Here is a 22,377-nt window from a genome sequence, read left to right on the forward strand (position 1 = left end):
CCCCTACAAAACGACCCAGAAACTGACCAGGTTTTGAGCCACTGCAATTATACCTGACCAGCGTGGACACGGTGTCACCCCAACCATCGTGCTTACTGTTTTCGGTTTGAGAGACACTTGGGCTAAAAGATTAAAAAGTTACCGGTATGTGAATATTTGTTGACTTCATAGCAATTTTATTGCATTTTAATAGTATGTGAGCAAACTAATGTTAGGGGATACGCTTTCCAGAGAGTACCCCTATAATTTCTTCTTAGGGATACGCCGTATCTCTGCGTATCCCTTATTTCGAACACTGTTTCAAACGTTACTTAAATTGTTTTGCTGACGAATTTTCGAACCACTCCCCATTGTAGCATGTCAAACATCGTCATTGCTGTCCTGTTTTATAATTTTGTCCCGGTAGTTATTTATCTTTGCGTACTTCTTTTTCATTGCAAACTGCGTCTATACTCATGAAAGTTTCCGTTGAATTAAAACACGCACGTATAGTATGTTATAACTTCATCTGTTTACAGATGAAACTAAAGTTAAGTAGAATATTTCATGAAGACGTGTTTTCTGTTGCGTGACGCCGAACTGTCTTTATTGAACACACCAAGATTCATGCGCAATACAAAATAGCACGCAAACATGAGTATAATACAACATCTCTCCTTTCCAACAGTGACTTAAGTGCAACGGGGATAATACTGGAACGTGTATGAAAGCTATGTACTGAGAAATAACACATCTAATACCTTTATCTGAAAAACCAGTAACATGACTCTACCGACGTAGATACCAATTCGGTTTGGAATATAAGTGAGATAAAATAGCATACGAGCCAGCTTAAGACATAAGCATGATAAAGGAGTATTCTCAAATGAGTATATGAGTATCGGGGGGGGGGGGCATGTGGGTAGGAGTCAAGAGGCTACAGGTCAAGTTTTACTGGAGGTTTTACTTCGCGGCCAGAACGTGTCGTGTACTGGGGTACATCTGACTTGATGGGTGTATTACAACCTGCCTGGGGACTCTCTCTAGGCTCAACAACTACTTGACTAGATGAACTCAACTCACTATCCGGAACTACCTGCACCAGACTTTTACGATTACGCCTCAACTCCATGCCGTTAGCATCTCTGAGAACATAGGACCTAGGGGAAGTCGCCTGAGATACTTTGGCCTCTCTGTTTAAGTCTCTGATAACCACTCTGTCTCCAACCTTAAGGGGAAATAGCGGCACTGCTTTATGTCTCTGATCGAAACTGATCTTTGTCTGACTTCTTCTGTACTCCTCTCTTTCCCTGACTACAGACCTCTGCGGTGTCTGAGGGTCCAGCAACTTAGACAAAATGGGAACTGTGGTCCTGAGTTTTCTACCCATTAACAGCTCTGATGGGGACATCCCATTTTCCAAGGGTGAAGACCGGTATGCCAGCAAGGCCAGATACGGATCAGATTCCTTCTTGAGCAGCGCCTTAACCGTTTGAACTGCTCTCTCCGCCGCACCGTTTGCCTGGGGATGTTTTGGCGAGCTAGTAACATGCACAAACCCGTAAGACGAAACAAAATGCTTGAACTCTGAACTAGAATGTTGGGGGCCATTGTCTGAAACCAACAGCTCTGGGATACCATGTCTGGCAAAAATACTACGCAAGTGATCCACAACTTCTCTACTACTGAGTTCGGACAGGGGGGCAACCTCCACAAACCTAGAACAGTAGTCTACTAGCACAAGATACCATCGGCTCTGGTGGTAAAACAAGTCACTGCCTAACTTCTCCCATGGTCTTTGGGGAAGTTCAGCTACCATCAAAGGCTCCTGGACTGTGTTGGCATGTAATCTGCAGGTGTTACATTGACGCACCATCTCAGCGATCTGTTGGGATATTCCGGGCCACCAAACAGCCTGCTTTGCTCTAGCGCGGCACTTGGAGACTCCCAAATGACCTTGGTGGAGGGTCCTTAACACGCCAACTCTTTCAACTTGCGGGATAACAATGCGATCTCCTAAGACTAACAAACCATCTTGAATAGACAACCATGCTCTGGACTCAAAGTAGGGACAGAGAAGGACATCCTGGCTGGTCAAGTAAGCCGGCCATGACGTCTCAACAAACTGTATGACCTGGGACAAAACCTCATCTGCTTTTTGCAACTTGGCCAACTGAGCTAATTTTCCACTAGAAGTGAACATCTGATGGGCTTGTTTAGCAACAAGTTCCACCTCTTCAACAAAACACACCTCGTCAACTGTGGGCAACGCTTGAGAACGGGATAATGCATCTGCCAAGGTGTTGTCTTTCCCTGCCAAGTACTCGATCACGTACGAAAACCTCATCAGACGCATTCGAAATCTTTGAATGCGTGCTGTCAACTTGTCCAACTCGATGGTGCTAAGGAGTGGGATAAGGGGCTTATGATCGGTTTGAATTCGCACTGTCATACCCGTGATGTAATCCTTGAACTTGGTACATGCCCACACTACACCAAGTGCCTCCTGCTCTATTGTGGCATATCGTCTTTCAGTATCGGATAAAGAATGAGAGGCAGTTGCTACAACTCGTTTTGTACCATCAGGCTGAATCTGGAGCAATGCAGCCCCGATGCCATTTCGACAAGCATCAGATTGTACTATTGTTTCAGCTTTACGGTCATACGCTGCAAGAACAAATTCTCTAGACAGTTCACCCTTGATCCGGGCAAAGGCTTTACTTTGGGAATCACCCCAAAACCACTGAGAGCCCTTACACAACAGATCTCTCAAGGGCCTGGACATTTCTGCCAAGTTTGGGGTAATCTTGCTAAACTGGTTAGCCATGCCCAGAAAACTACGCACATCTGAGACATTTTTTGGTGTAGTGAAATCCTGAATACCTTGCATTGTCTCAGGACTAGCTCTGATGCCCTCTTCCGATATCACGTGACCTAAGAACTTTATGGAGCTCTTAGAAAACTCACATTTGGAACTGTTTAACGTCATTCCTGCCTCCGCCATACGCTTCAGAACCAACCTCACTCGCTTATCATGTTCACCACTGGTGGAACCCCAGATGCAGACGTCGTCCATGTGGACAATAACTCCTTCAAGACCTGAAAGAACCTGGGAAACAACTTTGGCGTAGATCTTGGGACTAGAGGACAACCCAAAAGGAAGTCTATGATACGCAAACCTACCAAAGGGGGTCAGGAATGTAGTAAGCAGCTTGCTTTCCTTAGACAATGGAATTTGATAAAACCCGGAGTTAGCATCCAATTTACTGAATACCTTCCCACGACCTAGCTTTGCCAAACTAGCATCAACATGTGCCATAGGATACACTTCCCTCTTTACTACCAGGTTTAGTCGTGTATAGTCTACACAGATGCGAACTCGATTGTTGGGCTTGGGCACTACCACCATCGGAGAGCACCAATCCGTGGGCTCACTTACTGAAAATATAACTCCACAATCAACCATCTGCTTTAACTCATACTCTACTCTGTCTAACAAAGGGTAAGGGACAGACCGCGGCACATTTATTGCAAAAGGAGTGGAACCCGGTTTCAACCTGACCTCAACCTCTTGACTCATTCTACCCAGCCCTGAAAACAGACTAGGGAACTCAGATTTAAACCTGTCAAAAGAACACGGTTCTGATACATAGTCAATGCTAGTATTACATGCAATCAAGCCTAGATCAACACATGCTTTTCTACTAAGCAAAGCTTTGTTATGCGCTACCACATAGAGTTTCTCTACTACCTTGCGATTGTTTACATACAAAGTGGTTTCAAACCATCCTAACACAGGTATTTCAGCATTACTAGGGCCAAACAAGGATTTGTCTGGTAAGTTCAATTGCACTGATCCACACAATTTACGGGGAATAATGGAGACATCTGCACCTGAGTCCAGTTTGAAGCGTACAGGTATGGGTATTTTGTCTACTTTCACTGTCTTAGTCCATTCAACATCAGCGGTCCGGTCGTTGATTTCTCCGAGGAAAAAATGTCCGAGATTATCAGAGGAACCTCTACTACTACTCGGCTGCTGATCCTGTTCCTCCACAGCATGTACTGCACTAGGTTTGGATTTACATAAACGAGCAAAGTGCCCCTGCTTGTGGCATTTGTGGCATGTTGCATTCATGGCCGGACATTTTCCGAATGTGTGGGAGTTATGACCACATCGCCCACACTGTCTCACAGATGCTTGACCCGTTGGAGTTTTGCTACTACCACTATAAGTATCAGGTTTGGGTCGTTGCTGAGTATCACGATTATCGGTACCGCGCTTTACTGCATCCACTGCTTTGGTGTCACCGGCAGTTGCGTTTAGTTCACGTACGTTTCTATCGACTTGCTCGGCCTGTCTAGCCATTGCCACAGCTGTACTTTCAGTCAGTTTCTCAATGTCCATCTTCTGCATCTCTCTGCTCAAGTCCGTGTCAGTAATGCCGACTACCAGCCGGTCTCGTATCTGCTCTGACCGTTTTTCGCCAAAGTCACACTTGTCAGCGAGCTCATTAAGAGCACGTATATACTGTTCCACTGACTCACCCGGCATTTGGTCTCGCTTAAAAAACTTCGCCCTTTCAAATATCACGTACTTCTTAGGAGAGAAGTACTGGTTGAATCCCTCTAGCACTTTCTTATAGTCCTTTTTATCGTCATCTGAAAGGCCTAAGCTGTTGAATATACTTTCGCTAGAAGGTCCCATACAATACAGCAAACTGTCAACTTGGACCTCTTGTTCATCTTGGTCTAGTTTGGAGATATTACGATATCTGCCCCACCTTCTAGACCACTCTGCCCATTTTTCCGGGAAAAAGTCGAACCCATCAGGGGGGTTAAATTTCGGCATCCCTCGAAATTAATTTTCACAACGCAAGCACAATTATTTCGTACTGGCCACCATGTTGCGTGACGCCGAACTGTCTTTATTGAACACACCAAGATTCATGCGCAATACAAAATAGCACGCAAACATGAGTATAATACAACATTTTCTTGTCCGAAACCGGAAACGAACTGATTCAAAGAAAAGCGAACAGTAATATGGGTCATCTTATGATACGGAGGCACACAAATCCCAAATATGAATTACAACATATTCTCCCTTTTCAAATAGCAAGTTGGATCTGACATGAAACATAAAAAAAAACTTGAAACATTAATTACTAACGTCATACTTTATTACAAATTAAGACGTATAGGAGCCTTTCGCTCTCGTTGAGAACGCTTTAGAACGGGTGATTTGCTGGACTGCGGTTAGTACTTACAGTTGTTGGTTGTGGAAAACCCGGGAAACTAACCCCCATGTGTGGCTGCAACGGGCTCACCTGAGTAGAGGCTGGCAAAGGAGAGGTCACTTGTGTAAAATTTGGCAAACGTTCTACATCTGAATTAAGAAAATATTCATCATTTCTATAATAGAGTGGTAATTGGTCTGATGCAAGTTCGCTTATATCTGGACGGGAACCCACATTGGGTAAAATTGAGTTCGCTTTTTGCACACAATTCTTGAGTTGGTCTATGTGGCGCTTCCAGACTCTGCCATCAACAACTACCTCATAACATAATATTCCTATTTTGTCCTTAATGGTGCCTTGTTTCCACTTGATTGCGCCTAGATAGCATCTCACCCAAACTGGGTCTCAAGATTTGAATTCACTTACCCCCTCAACCACTGGTATCAATGGACTTTGTTTCGACCCAATTACTGGCTTTAAACAATCTAATCGTGTTCTCAAGGATCTACCCATCATTAATTGCGCTGAACTTTGGCCTGTCACGGAGTGGGGTGCGTTACGATACGCCATCAAAAATTTATTTAATCTCTAACGCAAATCTAAACCTTCTAATTGGGAACCTTTGAGCGCACATTTTACAGTTCGAACAAAACGTTCTGCTAAGCATATTAGTTGCTGAATGACAAGGGGCTCCCCGCTTATGTCTTATTCCTAAATGCTTTGTGAATATCTCGAACTCGGCACTGGTAAACTGGAGACCATTATCACTAACTAGTTCCTCCGGTACACCCTATCTAGAAAAAATTGATCTCAATATGTTAATTGTGCTGGTAGATGTTGTGGATTTTGTAATGCACACCTCTAGCCATTTAGAGTAAGAACCCACGATGACTAACATATTATCACCCTCTACTGATCCTGCGTAATCAATATGCACTCGCTGATATGGCCGGGATGTGGGCAACCAAGGGTGAACAGTGGCAGCGTATGGATCGTTACTTATCAGCATACATGCTTCACAAGCTTTGCTAGTAGATTCTATGTCTTGGTCTAGGTTCAGCTACCACATTATAGATCTAGCAATAGATTTCATTTTGGACATTCCTAAATGTCCAATGTGTAACTCATGGAGAAGCTTAATGCTTAGACCCTCTGGCACTACTACTCGAATACCCCACATTAGTACCCCCGACATAACCGATAGCTCATTTCTACGAGAAAAAAAGGTTTGCAGGTTTGAATCTTCAGGTAACAAACTACTTGGCCAACCATTCACAGTTAACTCTATAAACCTAGAAAAAATAGAATCTCTACTCGTTAGCTTAGCGACCTGAATGGAACTGATTGGGATGTTTAGACTTTCCACTTTGAGCATAAACGCATTTGGTTTTTCACGTAAATTTTCCTTTTTGGCTTACTTCAGTATAACGAGACAGAAAATCTACATTATTCTCTGAGCTGTGCCGCCATTCTACTGAATAATCGTAGGCTGAAAGTTTTAGAGCCCAACGTTGGATTCTCTCAGCTGTCATGACTGGCAAGCTTTTATCTGGGGCAATTATTTTACTCAATGCTTGGCTATCAGTTACTAGCAGAATTTTTCGGCCATAAAGGTAATGTCTGAACTTGTCCAATCCAAATACAATGACGAGACATTCCCTTTCTATTTGAGGATACATTGTTTGTGCTGATGTTAGCTTCTGCGATGCAAACTGAATTGGCCGCTCTTCTCCATCTATAATGTGAGATAATACAGCTGCCATGCCTACACGGGAGGCGTCACAAGTTAATTTAACTGGTTTATTTGGGTCAAAGTGGACCAAAAGCTCACTTGTTCTGACCAGCTCTTTTGATAGCTTGAAGGCTTGATCAGCTTCTATGCTCCATTCAAACTTCACATGGTTTTCAAGTAACGCTGTGAGGGGAGCTAATATGGCTGCTAGATTGGGTAAGTAACGCCTGTAGAAATTTAAGAGGCCTATGTATGCTCTAACTTTAGACTTATCCTTAGGTGTGTCACTTTCAATGATACTTTCAAGTTTAGCAGGTACGGTTTTACTACCTTGGTCATTGATAATGCGCCCAAGGTACTTGACTTCAGATTGAAGGAATGCACATCTCGATCGTTTAAGCTTCAGACCCAAATTTGATATGCATTTAAACACCAGCTCGAGTCTACTGTTGTGCTTTTCTATGGTTCGGCCAACCACCAAAATGTCATCATAGTAAATGTGAATACCATCAATTCCACTTAGTACCTGCTCAACTGCTCTTTGCCATAACGCTGGAGCAGTTTTTATACCATAAGGTAAGCGTGTGTATTGGCATAGACCTCTCTGGATGATTAAGGTCAAGAGCTCTTGAGACCCTTCATCAGTTGGCATCTGGTTATATGCCTTAGTAAAGTCTAAATTGGAAAAATATTTGTTTCCTGCCAGATCAGATAAAATATCATCTATGTTTATTTGCGATGGAGCTACTTCTTTTAATAATGGGTTTACTGTGGATTTAAAATTACCGCACGGTCTAACTGAACCGTCTGGTTTTGGAACAAATATCAGGCTTGTGGACCACTCACTGTGCTCTACCGGTTTAAGTATTCCTTCATTAACCAATCTATCTAACTCTTTATCTACAGTAGATTGTAACGCAATTGGCACGCGATACGCTTTAGAAAGCTTAGGCTTCGCCCCGTCGACCAACTCAAGTTTGGTTGGCAGACCTTTTAATAGGGCCTGCCCTGTAAAGATATCAGCATACTTAAAAACTATAGCATTCAGACCATTTACAGCTCCTAATGTACTTACATTTTTGATGGACTGCCAGTCTAAGTGAAGTCTGCAACCAGTCTCTACCCAATAGTGTGAACCGGGATGCCTCCAACACATGCAGCCAGAGATCCCTGGTTTGACCAAAATGTTTCACAGTTATCTACACTTTACACGAGCATTTCACCATATCACCCGTAAAACTACAAAATTGAACATTAGATTTGGTAAGTTTCAAATCACTGAATTTGTCTTTGTAGACAGCGTAAGGTATTAATGATATAGAGGCACCAGTATCTATCTCCATTGGGAGTTTAACTCCGTTGACATCCATGTTTAACACATAAGGGTTATCAGCATTTGATTTATAAACTACAAGTGTGTTTGGGATATCCAGTGAGTCCGGTTCAAAGTTTTCTGCCTCAGTGTGGGCAGTTACTGCATGAGCTTGTGAGTGGGACCCCTGAACATTTTCGGGGCACATAGGTTGAATGTGACCTATTTCTTGGCAGTTATGACTTCGTGCCCCCTTAAAACGGCAACTCTCTGTAGGGTGATCGGTTCTTCTGCATCTCCAACATTTAGAATACTTAACTTTGTTTGACGACGGTCCCGGGCCTTGGACAGGAGCCTGGGACCTGTTGGCTGTAGGACCTTTCCCATTAGGTTTTCTCCCAACTCCAACAGCTTTGACTTCCTGCTGCCCGTGCTGCTGCGCCATAGCGCTAGATTGATAATCGTCCATCTGGGTAGCCAGTGTTACTGCTGCATCCCACGTTAAAGTTGGCCCCTCTCTAACTAGAGCCTGTCTAATAATGTCAGAGCGTACCCCAGCAACAAGTCTATTTCTGAGTTTCTGCTTTAACTGGGCTGACGGGCCAAAGTTACAGTGTGTTGAAAGCTTTTTAAGAGCTAGTACAATTTCTGGAATAGACTCAGTAGCTGACTGAGTGCGAGTGTCAGAAATCTATGCCTTTGCTGCCATAGTGAGTATCCAAGAGCTGAAGCAGTTGCTCATAACTTTTACCCTCCAAGTTGTCTGGTGAAGCCAAATTTAAGAGCAGCTGTACTGATTCTGCACCAGCCAAGGCAATCAATGAAGCCTTCTTCTTGTCAGCATCTTCTATATCATTTACCACCAGCCATGATGTTAATCTGGTCTTGTAGGTTGGCCAATCTTCAGATTCTGGCTTGAAATATCCAACATTTCCAATGGGCATAGTGATAAACTTAGTTGCGAGTTCAAATTCTCAATCCTTGTCGCCAATCTGTTATAACTTTAGTAGACGTTTACAGATGAAACTAAAATTAATTAGAATATTTCATGAAGACGTGTTTTATTGTCCGAAACCGGAAATGAACTGATTCAAAGAAAAACGAACAGTAATATGAGTTATCTTATAATACGGAGGCACACAACTCCCAATTATGAATTAAAACATAATATATGTTCAATTATACAGTTAGGGTAACGTGAGTTGAAATTGTAAATGGTTTTGCATGAAATGTAAGAGTTTGTAATGTAATGTTTGCAGTTTTACAAAAAATATTCACAAATTAAGGATTCAACATGTTTAAAATTATTGGTGTTGTTGCTATATTACTACGATTGTTTTGGTTTTTTTGTGTAACTATTTTAATTGATGAAGGCTCATAAAATTGAAAATAAAAAACAGTCTCCAGGTTTTGAAGATAGTGTGGACGTCATCCAGAATGACTTCGCCTGCTTGAAATGCACATTGATCCAGTCTGTTGTATAGTATGAGTAATATGCGAGATCCTTTTTTGCATTTTTTCAATAGGGTGGTCTGCTTGATATGATAATATTATAATCGTTAATATAATTATGGCGTAGTTTATATAGTTTTTTATATGTTTAATGAACACTGACCGATATATACAGTCAAACATGAATAACTCGAGCTTCACGGGACCGAGCGAAAGTGTTCGAATTATCAGAGCGTTCAAGTTATCATAGCACTGTCACAAGTCCATGTATTTACTTATTTATTAGCAGATACATGTACATATACAAACTATAATAGAAATCAAAAGCACAAATGGCTTGTTTCAAATTAAATGCTTCTAATGTGAAGTTTAAAACGTTTTCATCAAAAAGTATAGAGATTTTTCTATCACTTGAGATTGGTTTGTTGTTTGAGGTGATGTTATTGCCAGGACGTTTTTTAGATTGACATTGGCAAAACTTGATCGTTGTTGAAATGCTCAAAAGAAAAGGCATCTTTTTCTTTTGAGCGTTTTACCCACGATCAATTTTGCCAATTTTTCTTCAAGTTTATGCAAAGATTACCTCACTTTACCTTGCTTCCGAAGGGCGATCGCTAAGCGGATGTTTGGTATAAATCAAATTTCACCAAACCTTTAGAAAAGTCGTTGACAAAAATATTTTGCCGATGGTGGTAATAACGACGCTTATGAATTACGAAAAGTCGAGGTTTACCTCTATGGCTTGGAATAAAGTGATTTTCTTAAGCTATAACAACCGTTTCGGTAGCCGTTGGGCAAAAAACAGTTCGAGTTAACAGTGTTGAGTTCGAGTTACCTATAGCAATTTATCAGTACGTGGGAACGGACCAAAGAAACCGTTCGAATTAACCATGTGTTTGAGCTATCAGTGGGCGAGTTATCCATGTTTGACTGTATATGCTTTTCTCTACCCTAATGTATCGATAACGGCAAACTAAGTAGCAGTACAGCCAGATTTGATCTCGTTCAGGCTAATACGTTCTAGCTGTTTAGCCTAGATTAAGTTCATTATACTAGAAAAGCTCAGTCATTACTTGCTTATCATGCTGATAGAAATAGAAACATATCTAGTTTTTGACATTACCAAAGCTTGTTAGAGCTCACTAGCTCCTTCAGCTAAGCACGGAGTAGGCCCTGCACTAGCTTGCGTAAGAAGAGTTATCATTCGGGTAATGCCCTTACTGCACCACGCTGTAAAAAATAAGCTCTATGCCAACTCTTGCAATAAGCTGCCGCTAACAGTCAGCCTCTGTAACATGATCTACGCAGGTCGAAGGTTGCATTAAGTTATTTAGAATGTGTTTGTTTTGGCTGGCTGTTGAGAATTGAAAATATGAAGTGACTTTTTTCTTGCAGTCAACAGTATTTCGGCATATTTTGAACTGTCAAATTTATTATCTTATTAGATAGATAATAAGAGTTGTAATTATAATTTAAGCCAGCATTATGAAAAAATATTGCATCACGATCTATCAATCATGAGCTTCAAGTTGCTAGCTGAAGCATGCCAATTTTGACCAATTGGCATTAAATATTGGCAGTTGTAATAAGTATGTGAACAAGTATACAATAATATGACAAGGGCAGCATAGCGTATTCATATTGGATGAGACGCCTGTTCTTCAGAATGGTGTTTCCGGGTTCAATTTCAGTGCAAAACAGGTTTTTGTTCCTGCAGTTTAGCCGCTGTAATCGGACATACGAATGACAGATGTCAAACAACCCTGAGAATTATATATATAGATGCTAAGGCATTGCTTAAAAATATACAGAATTCCATAATCATTATAGAGCTGTTCATTGTTGTCCAGTACAATAAATATCTTTAATAACAGCTTTTTAATACTTATTATAGGACGGGTATAACTGGAGTATCTCAGAACCTGACTGCAACCTCAGAACCTCTATGTATGCATGCATACATGCATGTATGCATGCATACATGCATACATGCATGCATACATGCATGTATGCATGCATGTATGCATGCATACATGCATGCATACATGCATGTATGCATGCATGCATACATGCATGTATGCATGCATGTATGTATGCATGCATACATGCATGTATGCATGCATGTATGCATGCATACATGCATGTATGCATGCATACATGCATGTATGTATGCATGCATACATGCATGTATGCATGCATACATGCATGTATGCATGCATACATGCATGTATGCATACATGCATGTATGCATGCATACATGCATGTATGCATGCATACATAGAGGTTCTGAGGTTGCAATCAGGTTCTGAGATACTCCAGTTATACCCGTCCCTTATTATAATAGTTCTGAAATTTATTTCCTCTTTTTATTTAGAATAAAAAGGTTTTAAACTATATGCAGTGAGATTCAAGTTGGCCACCGATCATAATGGCCATACAAGAGTTTTATATGTAGAATCATTTATGGCATAATTTTTTTATCAACCCTGTTTGTAACATAAACCTGTTACGTCACTATTCATGAAAGCAGTAGTTTCTTGCGCAAACATCGTTTCACTTATATGAAAACATTCATTATGAATTTGACAGAGTCTATTAATTCCCTAAAAATTTATCTCAATATTCAGTTTTAACAAAGGTTGGAGTAATTAAGAAATTCTTTCACTGTGAATCAAATATTGCTTTTAGTATGAAATACAAATATTAATGTCACAGTGAATTGTGGTAAGTGATGATGATTTTCTGAGAAAGTGTTGTCTTCTGTTTCAGACGGAATAAGAATGGCTGACGAAAATTTAAAAAAGATTTTTCGGTAAGTTACATTAGCAATCTTATATCCTGTTGTTTACTAAGTCAGTGAGTTTTATGTAACTATACCTACAAGTAAATTGTGTCAGGTCACACACAGATACCTCTCATAGTTTGAAAAATGGTCTAGAACTTTGTGGTGTAGACTTTCTGGTGAAGGACTTTTTGGCATCAGACATGCTTACCCCAGACTTTTTAGCGCTGCCATTTTACACCAAAGAAATTATGCTCATAGACAGTAAATAAATAACACAATGGTAATAACAAGAATATGCAAAAAAACATTTTATTCATGAAACATAAAAATAAACTGAATTCTAGCAATTAACTTTAATTCAAAGTTATGGGTGCCATTTGATTGGAGGATCTCGTGAGCTGCATCTTTCAAACACATAGATGTAGCCGTTATTTACAAATTTTTCACTTTTACTTAAAATTTGTTGAGCCATAAGTCACAATGAAAGATGAATAAATTCTGAACATACAACCTGAGCCAGAAATTGCCACACCAAAAAGTCCTGTGACAGAATACATGCGCCAAAAAGTCCCATCTCATTTTAAAACTGTCGGCTAATATGGAAAAGCACCTAAAGTGCGGGGATTTATGAATGTCTACAGATGATTGAAAGAATAAATATTTTCATGATGGAAACTCATGCTAACCTTGGTTTTGGCAAACCTTGGCTTACTGATATTTTTAGACCAGATTTGATGTAGCTGCCAATCACACAGAAATCTTTCACTGAAATTGTCTTTTAGCTATTATCTGCCAGTCATTCATCTGGTTAGTTTAGGCCTATTAGTTTAGAAATCCTAGAAACATTCTAGTCTGCACAGCTTACAAACATAAAAAGGAAACCAAATTTTTGCCTTTTTTTGAACTGTAACTTCGTCAATTATAAATTAAAATTTTTAAATATTAATACATTGACGGTAGCAAAAAACATTACAGATTATGGTTTCAGTATTATTTTTGTGTAATTTCAACCAAATACTAGTATTCCAGTACTAGGATTCTATTTCACGTCGAAGCCGCGAAATGGAAAGATTCACGACTTTTGCAAAAATATCGATTAGAAGCGCCTGTGACTCTATACAAGGATGTGAAATTGTTTTAAGTTTTAGCAAAAATTTATTTCAGTGCGATTCCTCATTGATAAAAGCAGATCATGTCTTGATAGGCTTTTAGCACTTGTCTTCCATGAATAGCTAATGTGTACAGAGTAAGAGACAAAGCTATGGTTGCTTATGTTACAACTTATCTACCAGTCTTTTCAGTAGTGAATTCCTCTCACGGTTTCCTTCTTTATTAACCCGAGACTGTCTATCTGTCAGTTCACTACTTGTTCAATCTCTAATCTGTATAAATTTGTTTAAAATACTCAAATTGTATTTCAAGTTTGCCTGATCATCCATTACATTTCTACTTCCCCAAAAAACCACCACACCTTATACCAGACACCAACATCACACCAATTTACATTGTAGAACAGTGTTAAATGCAAAAAAAGAGCTTTTTCTTTGAATACCCAAAATTGTTACTTGTCACAAACCACCATGCATCAGTTTGCTGTAAACAGAACTTTATGTTTCTGAATACTGTTAAGTTACAAACCAACGATTTTATCATCCGCGAAATCGTTTGCAGCCTTTTTATCACCATAAACAGCATGAACATAAAAAATACTGACAGAGTCAATCTTCTGGGCATACAAATAGATAATAATTTATGATTCTTAAACCATGTCCTCTTTAATATCTCAAAAGCTAGACAATCAACTCATGCTCTAATTCAGATCAGATAGCTGTAAAACATTAAGGCCTATTAATCTTTTACCAAAATTCCTACATTGTCCATTTCGTCTTATGCTGCTCCAAGCTGATGCCTTTGTATCAGAAACTGATAAAAAAAATTAGAGCGATTTTAAAAATTATGTTTCATGGCTGTGCTACCTGATATGGACAGTTACAGCCAGTATTTAATTGCCCTTAATGCTGAGGAGCTAAATGTCTTTTTAAATATTTGTTGTTTAAAATACTCTAATCGCATATCCAATCACCCATTACATTCCCACTTCTCCAAGTAACCACAACACCTCATACCAGACACCAACACCTCATACCAGACACCAACACCTTATACCAGACACCAACATTGTACCAATTTACATTATAGAACAGTGTTATGTAAAAAGAGCTTTTACCTTCAATACATAATTTACTTCACTTAACTACCTTTTTGTCTCATGGTTTCATTTGCTCTAAACATCATTAACTGGTGTAAATAATGTTAATATCTATCTATAATAATATTAATCATCTCTTTGTAATTCACAACTTTGAAAGTGTAAGATTAGCTGGTATTAATAATTAAGTCGTTTAAAATCATAAACCTTTTAATCTTTAACGCTGCTACTAATGGTTCAATGAAACAGGAGCCTTATGAATAGACTCACCAATAAATTGATTATACTATATGTTGTTCCATTCTTATACATTTATTAAACAAAATTTATTATTATAAACCATGTTTTGAGATACAGAAAAACATTTAACACAATGCGAGTGGTAACTTTTTATGATGACTTATTTTTTGGTCAATAAGCGAGGAGAAGAGAGCTCAATGAAATGTACTAAAATTAATTCGGAACAACAATGGGATATTCAATCAAGCTGTTTATTATTTCATTAAAAATATATTCGCTGAAAACAAATTCACGACTCATATGTATTAAAGACGGTTCACCAGACATATACTAGGTTCGCTGCATAGCCTCTTGCTGTTGCCACGTAGAAAGTTACTACCTGCCTTGTTTCAATCGGGTTCCTTCTACTTCATTAGTTGAATTTTCTAATTCTCATATTATCAGCTACCTAGATGAACATCAGCAGACCTGGGTTGACCGCTTGGCTCACGCTGTGTCCATCCAGAGTGTCTCTGCATGGCCAGAGAAAAGAGGAGAGATAAAGAGGCAGGTGGAAGAAGTGAGAGACGTAAGTGACGCCACATCTGTCTCTGCTTCTATCCTGCTGGAACTTAATATACAGAGAGCTTGACTTATAGTCACATACCTTTACTCATAGTAAATATTATATTAGAAGTATTCGTATGTTATGTTTCTGTATGATTAACAACACAAGCTATAACAAATGTGGTTTATTCACTCTCATGAGTGAAATGAACATAGTATGTAAGGAACTGTTGCCTTTAAAACCCAGTTTATATAACCACTAGCTGTGCTACCCGGCGTTACCCGGCTAATAAAAATCAGCTTATAAACAATGGGAAGTAATAAGAGTTGCCTGCCACTTGCTATTAGCCTGGCAGACTGCCAATGGAAAATTTTAGTTAGCAAACTAATGACAATCACTTATGCAATCACCTTGCGTGGTATGCAAAGCCATTGGGTTATGTGCTCTTATAGCGACTTAGATCGGCAAGCTATCTACTCATTCTCTGCGGCCTATTGGGTAGGGTGTCGGACTGGTGAAGGGTAGGAGATAAAATCTTCTTCGGTACGGATTCTGTATTCCAAGGTTGTAATATCTATAGATTGCATACATACCAACATACTTTGAGAGATATATGCACACTAGCTGTTGTTGCCTGACACATTGCCAATGGAAAATTCCACTAACCTAGTTAGTGAGCTTCAAATGCCTGTAGGCAATGACCTTGCATCAGCATTGTTGCCCAGCTAAGCTATTATATCTGGAATGCAGACAGACATACGACACATGGACATACTTTGAGTAATATAGATATACTAGCTGTGCTACCCGGCGTTGCCCGGGTAAGAAAAATGTCTGGACAGAAAATTGATTTGTGTTTAATATATAACAACATTTACCATTCTAACTTTCAAACTACATATTATGAGAGAAGTGTTTCGTGTAGTTGAAATAAATTAAGAGAAAAATTAAAACAACTGTAAAGGTTTTAAAGCTTTGTCAAGCAACTGTAACTTTCAAGCTATTAGCCTGGCACATTGCCAATGAAAAATTGCGGTAAGCTGCTAGGCTTCTAATGACGGTACTCCATGACATTGCGTCAGCATTGTTGTCCAGTTGCAGTTATTCTAATAATAGCTATAGCCGGAATGCAGACAGACATACGACACACGGACATACTTTGAGAAATATATATAATAGAATTTGATATAATATATAGAAGATCAGCTATGGCTATTGAATAATTAGCTAAACAAAAGCATAAATTTTATTAGATATATACATGTATATATTGCAAAGTTAGCTTGACCTGAGCTTTTTTATTATGGCAACATATACTCGCACAAATAGTTTACATGCATTGGGCTGTCCCACAGTTCACCGTTTACTTATATAGATGCTTGTCGGACTCGGAGCCAGTTGTGATCTGGTGGAACCCGGTAAGCACACAACTCCTGATGGACAAGAGCTCGATATTCCTCCAGTTATATTCGCTCATCTCGGTTCAGACAAGTCCAAAAAGACTATTTTGATCTATGGACACCTGGATGTACAGCCAGCAGCAAAGTCGGACGGGTGGGATACGGAACCTTTCGTACTTCAGGAGATTGATGGAAAGTTATATGGTAGAGGTGCCACTGATGATAAAGTGAGTGGATTTGGATAAACTGTTTGTTTGAAAAACTCTATAGATTGATGGATAAAATGAACATAACCGGGCCATATTACAATGATAATGCCATTGAAATTACATGTATTACTAGTACGATAGCAGTCGGTGCGCCGTGAGAGATCATCTGTAATAAATATTTTGTATAGATTGCCAATTGAGTATGACTGATGCTTGGAATGTGTGTGTACACTGAGCTCTGTTGACCATTTGTTCCGTTGACCATTAAACTGCAAAACAAATGTACATAATGAGTGCAGCTACACAGTGAGTACATAAAACCCAAACAAACTGAATGTATTATCAAACCAAATGAAGCCTCTTTACCTCTAATTATGTGTCCATACAGACGAGCAAAATTATTCATACCAACAGCTACTATAAGCGAGGACGAGTGTTTCTTTCATGAAGTTTTCCTTTGTCCTGTTCACAACGGTAGTAAGGTGTGCTTTTGTATAGCATGGCAAAGATTAATCCTTTAGCTTGTGTTGTAAACCATGAGGTGCTTAATGGATAGCAAGAGACATATGCACAGCAAGCTTACGTAGCGGATTACGGAAAGCCTGCGCGTAGCTAAAGAATAATTCCTGATGACCTTGATTACAACAAGTGTTTCAAAATATGGCAAGTTGGTCTAGTAGTGCAGATGGTAGTGTATCTTGCTACTAAGACGAATGTCCGGGTTCAGATTCTGGGCAATGCAATCATTTTTCCTAAAGCTCCATCTGTGGCTTCAGATGGACGGACACGACTGTTATTATAGTAAAGACTAGCTGTGCCACCCGGCGTTGTCCGGGTAATAAAAAAGTCTTTGGACAAAACATTTATTTGGATTTATCATATAACAACATTTGCCATTCTAATTTTCTAACTACATAGGGCCTATCATGAGAAAAATGTTTTGTGTGATTGAAATAAATTGGGAGAGAAAATAAAAACACCTGTAAAGGTTTTCAAACTTTGTCAAACAACTGTAACTTTCAAACTTCATATCATGAGGAAGATTTTTTGTGCAGGCCAAATGAATTTGAAAAAATAAAGCGACTATAAAAATGCTTAGATCTAAGTGTAAAATAATTAACAAGTAATAGATCAATTAAGTCTGTTTTGCTACAATTACGATAACAGATGATTTGGTAATGATACAATTAATACGATCTGAGAAAACGAAACAAATATTCTGGATATGTTGTACTAATAATAACAATTCTTGCATAGAAGTGTGTGTATAAAAAAGGTTACTGTTCCACCAGAAGCTATCCATCAAAACTTTGAATACGACGATACTGGTACCTCTTGATACCGGTACAAATGTAAAAATGAGATATTGTACTGTCTTTGTCTGACCAAACGGAGAGATAATGTCGAGGCTCTTCCCACGAAGACAATATAATTTTCCATATGAGAAGATTGGCCTTGACCCCAGATATAGTAATTGAACCTTGAAAAGTATTTCTTAACAGGGGCATCGTAACGCGTGGCTGCATTAATAAAATAATCAGTGTGCGCTATGGCCGGAATGAGACACGTATCCACATACTTTGAAAAAAAAAAATATATATATATAGATGTATAAGAACTGTATTGTACAAACATTATCTTTTGAAAGACTTATATGTATGTATTTAGGTACTGATGAAGTAATGAGAAACAAAATAAAGTTGTTTGCCAAAACCAATTTCTGATCTGAGAATTGCGTCCCGAAACCGATTATGGTTTTGGGAGTCAATTCTCGATGCATATTGTACAGATTCATTAAAAAGTTTTCACTGTATGTAAATATTCGTCAAGTACCCAGGATATTATATAAATTGTTAAACTGTAGTATATAGTTTATATATTTATATAAACTATAGTACCATAGATATTATATAAACTGTGTCCCATACAAATGAAAAACATTCACTGACAAGGTTCTTCTGATTACTATGACAGGGTCCGTGCCTAGCCTGGATCAACTGTATAGAGACTCACCAGAATCTCGGCATCGAGCTGCCAGTCAACCTTAAGTTCATATTTGAAGGGATGGAAGAGTCCGGTTCGAAGGGGCTAGAGGAAGCCATCAGCAAGGTCAAGGAAACTACAGATTTTTTTCAGGTATCATGACTTGAAATTGCGCATAGTTATGGTTGCCATAGTTATGGTAACTGGTATAAATAGTTACTTGTAACCAGGTAATCAGTACTGGTAACCAGGTAATCAGTACTGGTAATTGGGTAAACGTGAGGATGCTTGATTATGCTAGGTCACTTTGCTGTATGAGTCTGTGACTGGATGGTTTAATAGCATATTTTGGAGGAATACCTAGTGATACAATAGTTAGTTAACAGGATAAAACAAACGCTTGTATTTGCATTTTGCTGAACTATAGTGATACTCTGTCTCATACTGTGCATAGACTGTATTATGAAGCATTGAACTTTCTCTTGTAGGATGTAGACTATATTTGTATCTCAGATAACTACTGGCTGGGAAAGGATAAGCCCTGTATTACTTACGGCCTCAGGTTAGTTTTATGAGTTCACTTTTTACATGTTGTCAACAATGGTTGGGCTTAGTTTATTTTCCACACAGCTCTAGTGTGTGATTCTTGATACCACTTAGAGGGCTTTTGGTTTACCTACGGATACCCTGACGGTTAGGCGTGACCAAATATCTATCGTAGCTCCATGTTTATATCATAGATCTATATCGTAGTTCTAAGTATATATTGTAGATCCTTGTCTATATTGTAGATCTATGTCTATATCGTAGATCTATGTATATATTGTAGATCTATGTCTATATTGTAGATGTATGTCTATATCATAGATTCATGTTTATATCGTAGATCTATGTATATATCATAGATCTATGTCTATATCGTAGATCTATGTCTATATTGTAGATGTATGTCTATATCATAGATTCATGTTTACATCGTAGATCCATGTTTATATCGTAGATCCATGTCTATATCGTAGATCCATGTCTATATCGTAGATCTATGTCCATATCGTAGATCTATGTATATATTGTAGATCCATGTCTATATTGTAGACTAGCTGTGCTACCCGGCGTTGCCCGGGTAATAAAAAATTCTTTGGTCAGAAAATCTATTTGTATTTAACATATAATAAAATTTGACATCCTAACTTTCAAACTGCAGAATGAGAAAAGTTTTGATGGATTGCTTTGGATAGAACAGGAACCTTTTTACAACACGCGCGCGCACACACACATCACACACACACACACACACACACACACACACACACACACACACACACACACACACACACACACACACACACACACACACACACACACACACACACACACACACACACACACACACACACACACACACACACACTTCTATGCAAGAATTGTTATTATTAATTCAACATATTCAGAATTTTTATTTTGTTTTCTCAGTTCATATTAATTGTATCATTACCGAATATCTTTTATTGTAATCGTAGCAAAACAGACTTAATTTAGCTATTACCTGCTAATCATTTCACATTTACATCTAAACCCTTTTATAGTTGTTTTATATTTTTACTTTATTTGACCTGCACAAACTATTTTCCTCATGATATAAAATTTGAAAGTTACAATTGTTTGACAAAGTTTGAAAACCTTCACAGTTGTTTTTTTTTTTTTAATTTATTTCAACTACGCCCAACACTACAAAAACAGCTACACAATACTGGTGCAAATGTAAAAATGAGATATCGTACTGTCTTTGTCTGACCGAACGGTGAGAGAATATCGAAGCTCTTCCTATAAATGTCCGGTGAGAAGAATTGGCCTTGACACCTTACCAAAAAAACTTCTTAACATGGAATTGTAACATGTGGGTGCTTTGCTAAAATATTTACCGTGTGGTTACAGTATATCGAATATGATAACGCCTTTGATAGAAATTTTCTAACGAGGCTAAAATAATAGCTATAGCTGGAAATCAAAACGTCGAATACACAAATACACATACAATCAATTTTGAGAAATATATACAGTATATAGATAGAAGGGTCTACATAATAAGCTTTCTTGTATTCTAGTGCTTTCTTGTCCATTTTCATTGCCGAACCCTCTACGTCTGACGAGGGCAATCTCACACACCCACTTGTTTACAATGAAACAAAAGGTTCAAAACATAATGAAAAAACCGACATATTTGGAATATATACAAAAACAATATGTTATTGGAAAGTCATTCTACGAAGAGTAACATTTTCACCCAGCGAGATCACCTAAAAAAATTCGTTTTATGATTTCCGACTTTTGTCTCGCATCTTCTCTGCTATCGAAATGTGGTTCCTTGGGTAAACGGAATGTGCAGACCATTTCCAGGATTGATAGCGGGACGATATTTATTTTTGACGTATAAAAAAAATGAAAATCCGGATTCACATTGCCAAGTTGTTGCAAGTGCAACAATAGTGTTCAACCGTCTTATTGAGAGCGCCGGATAACCAGTCTTCATTATTGATTATTGACCAACAGCTCGCACCCTTATGGGTGGGAGTACCCCTAATCGGGAATCCCTGGTGTAGTCCTACGTGTGTCTCTAAACATTTTGGTACATGTAGATTTGATGTATTTGGTTATAGAGGCTGTACCTACAAGTAATCAATTATCAATATTTATTACTATAATAAGAGCCGTGTTTGTGTGTCTGTCTAAAGGTTAAAGGGAAACACATTACATTATACAGAGTTCGAACCCACGACATACAGCTTCCCCACGTGCGTCAATAATTTGCCTTCCAGTAAGGATTATAGAATAATTGTGTGCATACTTATTCTCTGTACTTTACTAGCACACCTGGTGATCTCTTGCGACACTCAACATCACCAGGATACTAGTGTAGAGCAGAAGTAGATCTATTATAAATTCTACAGATCATCATATCGGTATAACTTTAATGTTTATCTCAATTGTTTTAGAGGGAACTGCAAATTCCAAATAGACGTTCAGTGTTCCTCAAAAGATCTACACTCAGGACTGTATGGAGGCAGTGTGTAGGTGGAAGCTATATATTCCTTTTGGTGCTTCTCAACATTCTGTGTAATGGTTCCTCTATGGATAAGTGTAGAGGCGTAGGTCTCGCGTCTTCATGTTAGTTTACCAACCAATCTATATCTGGCTTATCCTTTATAGTGTCAAGTCTGCAGACTGATAAGTTTGCAGCTCTATGATTATATCTATGATACTAGAACTAGCCTTTGTTTTGTGCTAGCGT

At 38.7% G+C, this 22,377-nt stretch overlaps 1 protein-coding gene across 1 annotated transcript in view; it reads left to right on the plus strand.

Moving 5' to 3' along the window:
* Positions 1–110: 110 nt before the first annotated feature.
* Positions 111–22,377, plus strand: part of LOC137401777 (cytosolic non-specific dipeptidase-like) — a 41,425-nt gene continuing 19,158 nt past the window's right edge. The window contains exons 1-7 of the mRNA XM_068088260.1: positions 111–144; positions 12,485–12,527; positions 15,394–15,517; positions 16,872–17,123; positions 19,080–19,241; positions 19,577–19,650; positions 22,082–22,156. Coding sequence (XP_067944361.1) covers positions 12,496–12,527; positions 15,394–15,517; positions 16,872–17,123; positions 19,080–19,241; positions 19,577–19,650; positions 22,082–22,156 — 719 coding nt within the window. The 5' untranslated portion in view covers positions 111–144; positions 12,485–12,495. The remainder of the gene's footprint in view (positions 145–12,484; positions 12,528–15,393; positions 15,518–16,871; positions 17,124–19,079; positions 19,242–19,576; positions 19,651–22,081; positions 22,157–22,377) is intronic.

This window comes from Watersipora subatra, chromosome 8 (genome assembly GCF_963576615.1).
Source record: "Watersipora subatra chromosome 8, tzWatSuba1.1, whole genome shotgun sequence".
In the NCBI taxonomy this organism is placed as follows: Eukaryota; Metazoa; Bryozoa; class Gymnolaemata; order Cheilostomatida; family Watersiporidae; genus Watersipora; species Watersipora subatra.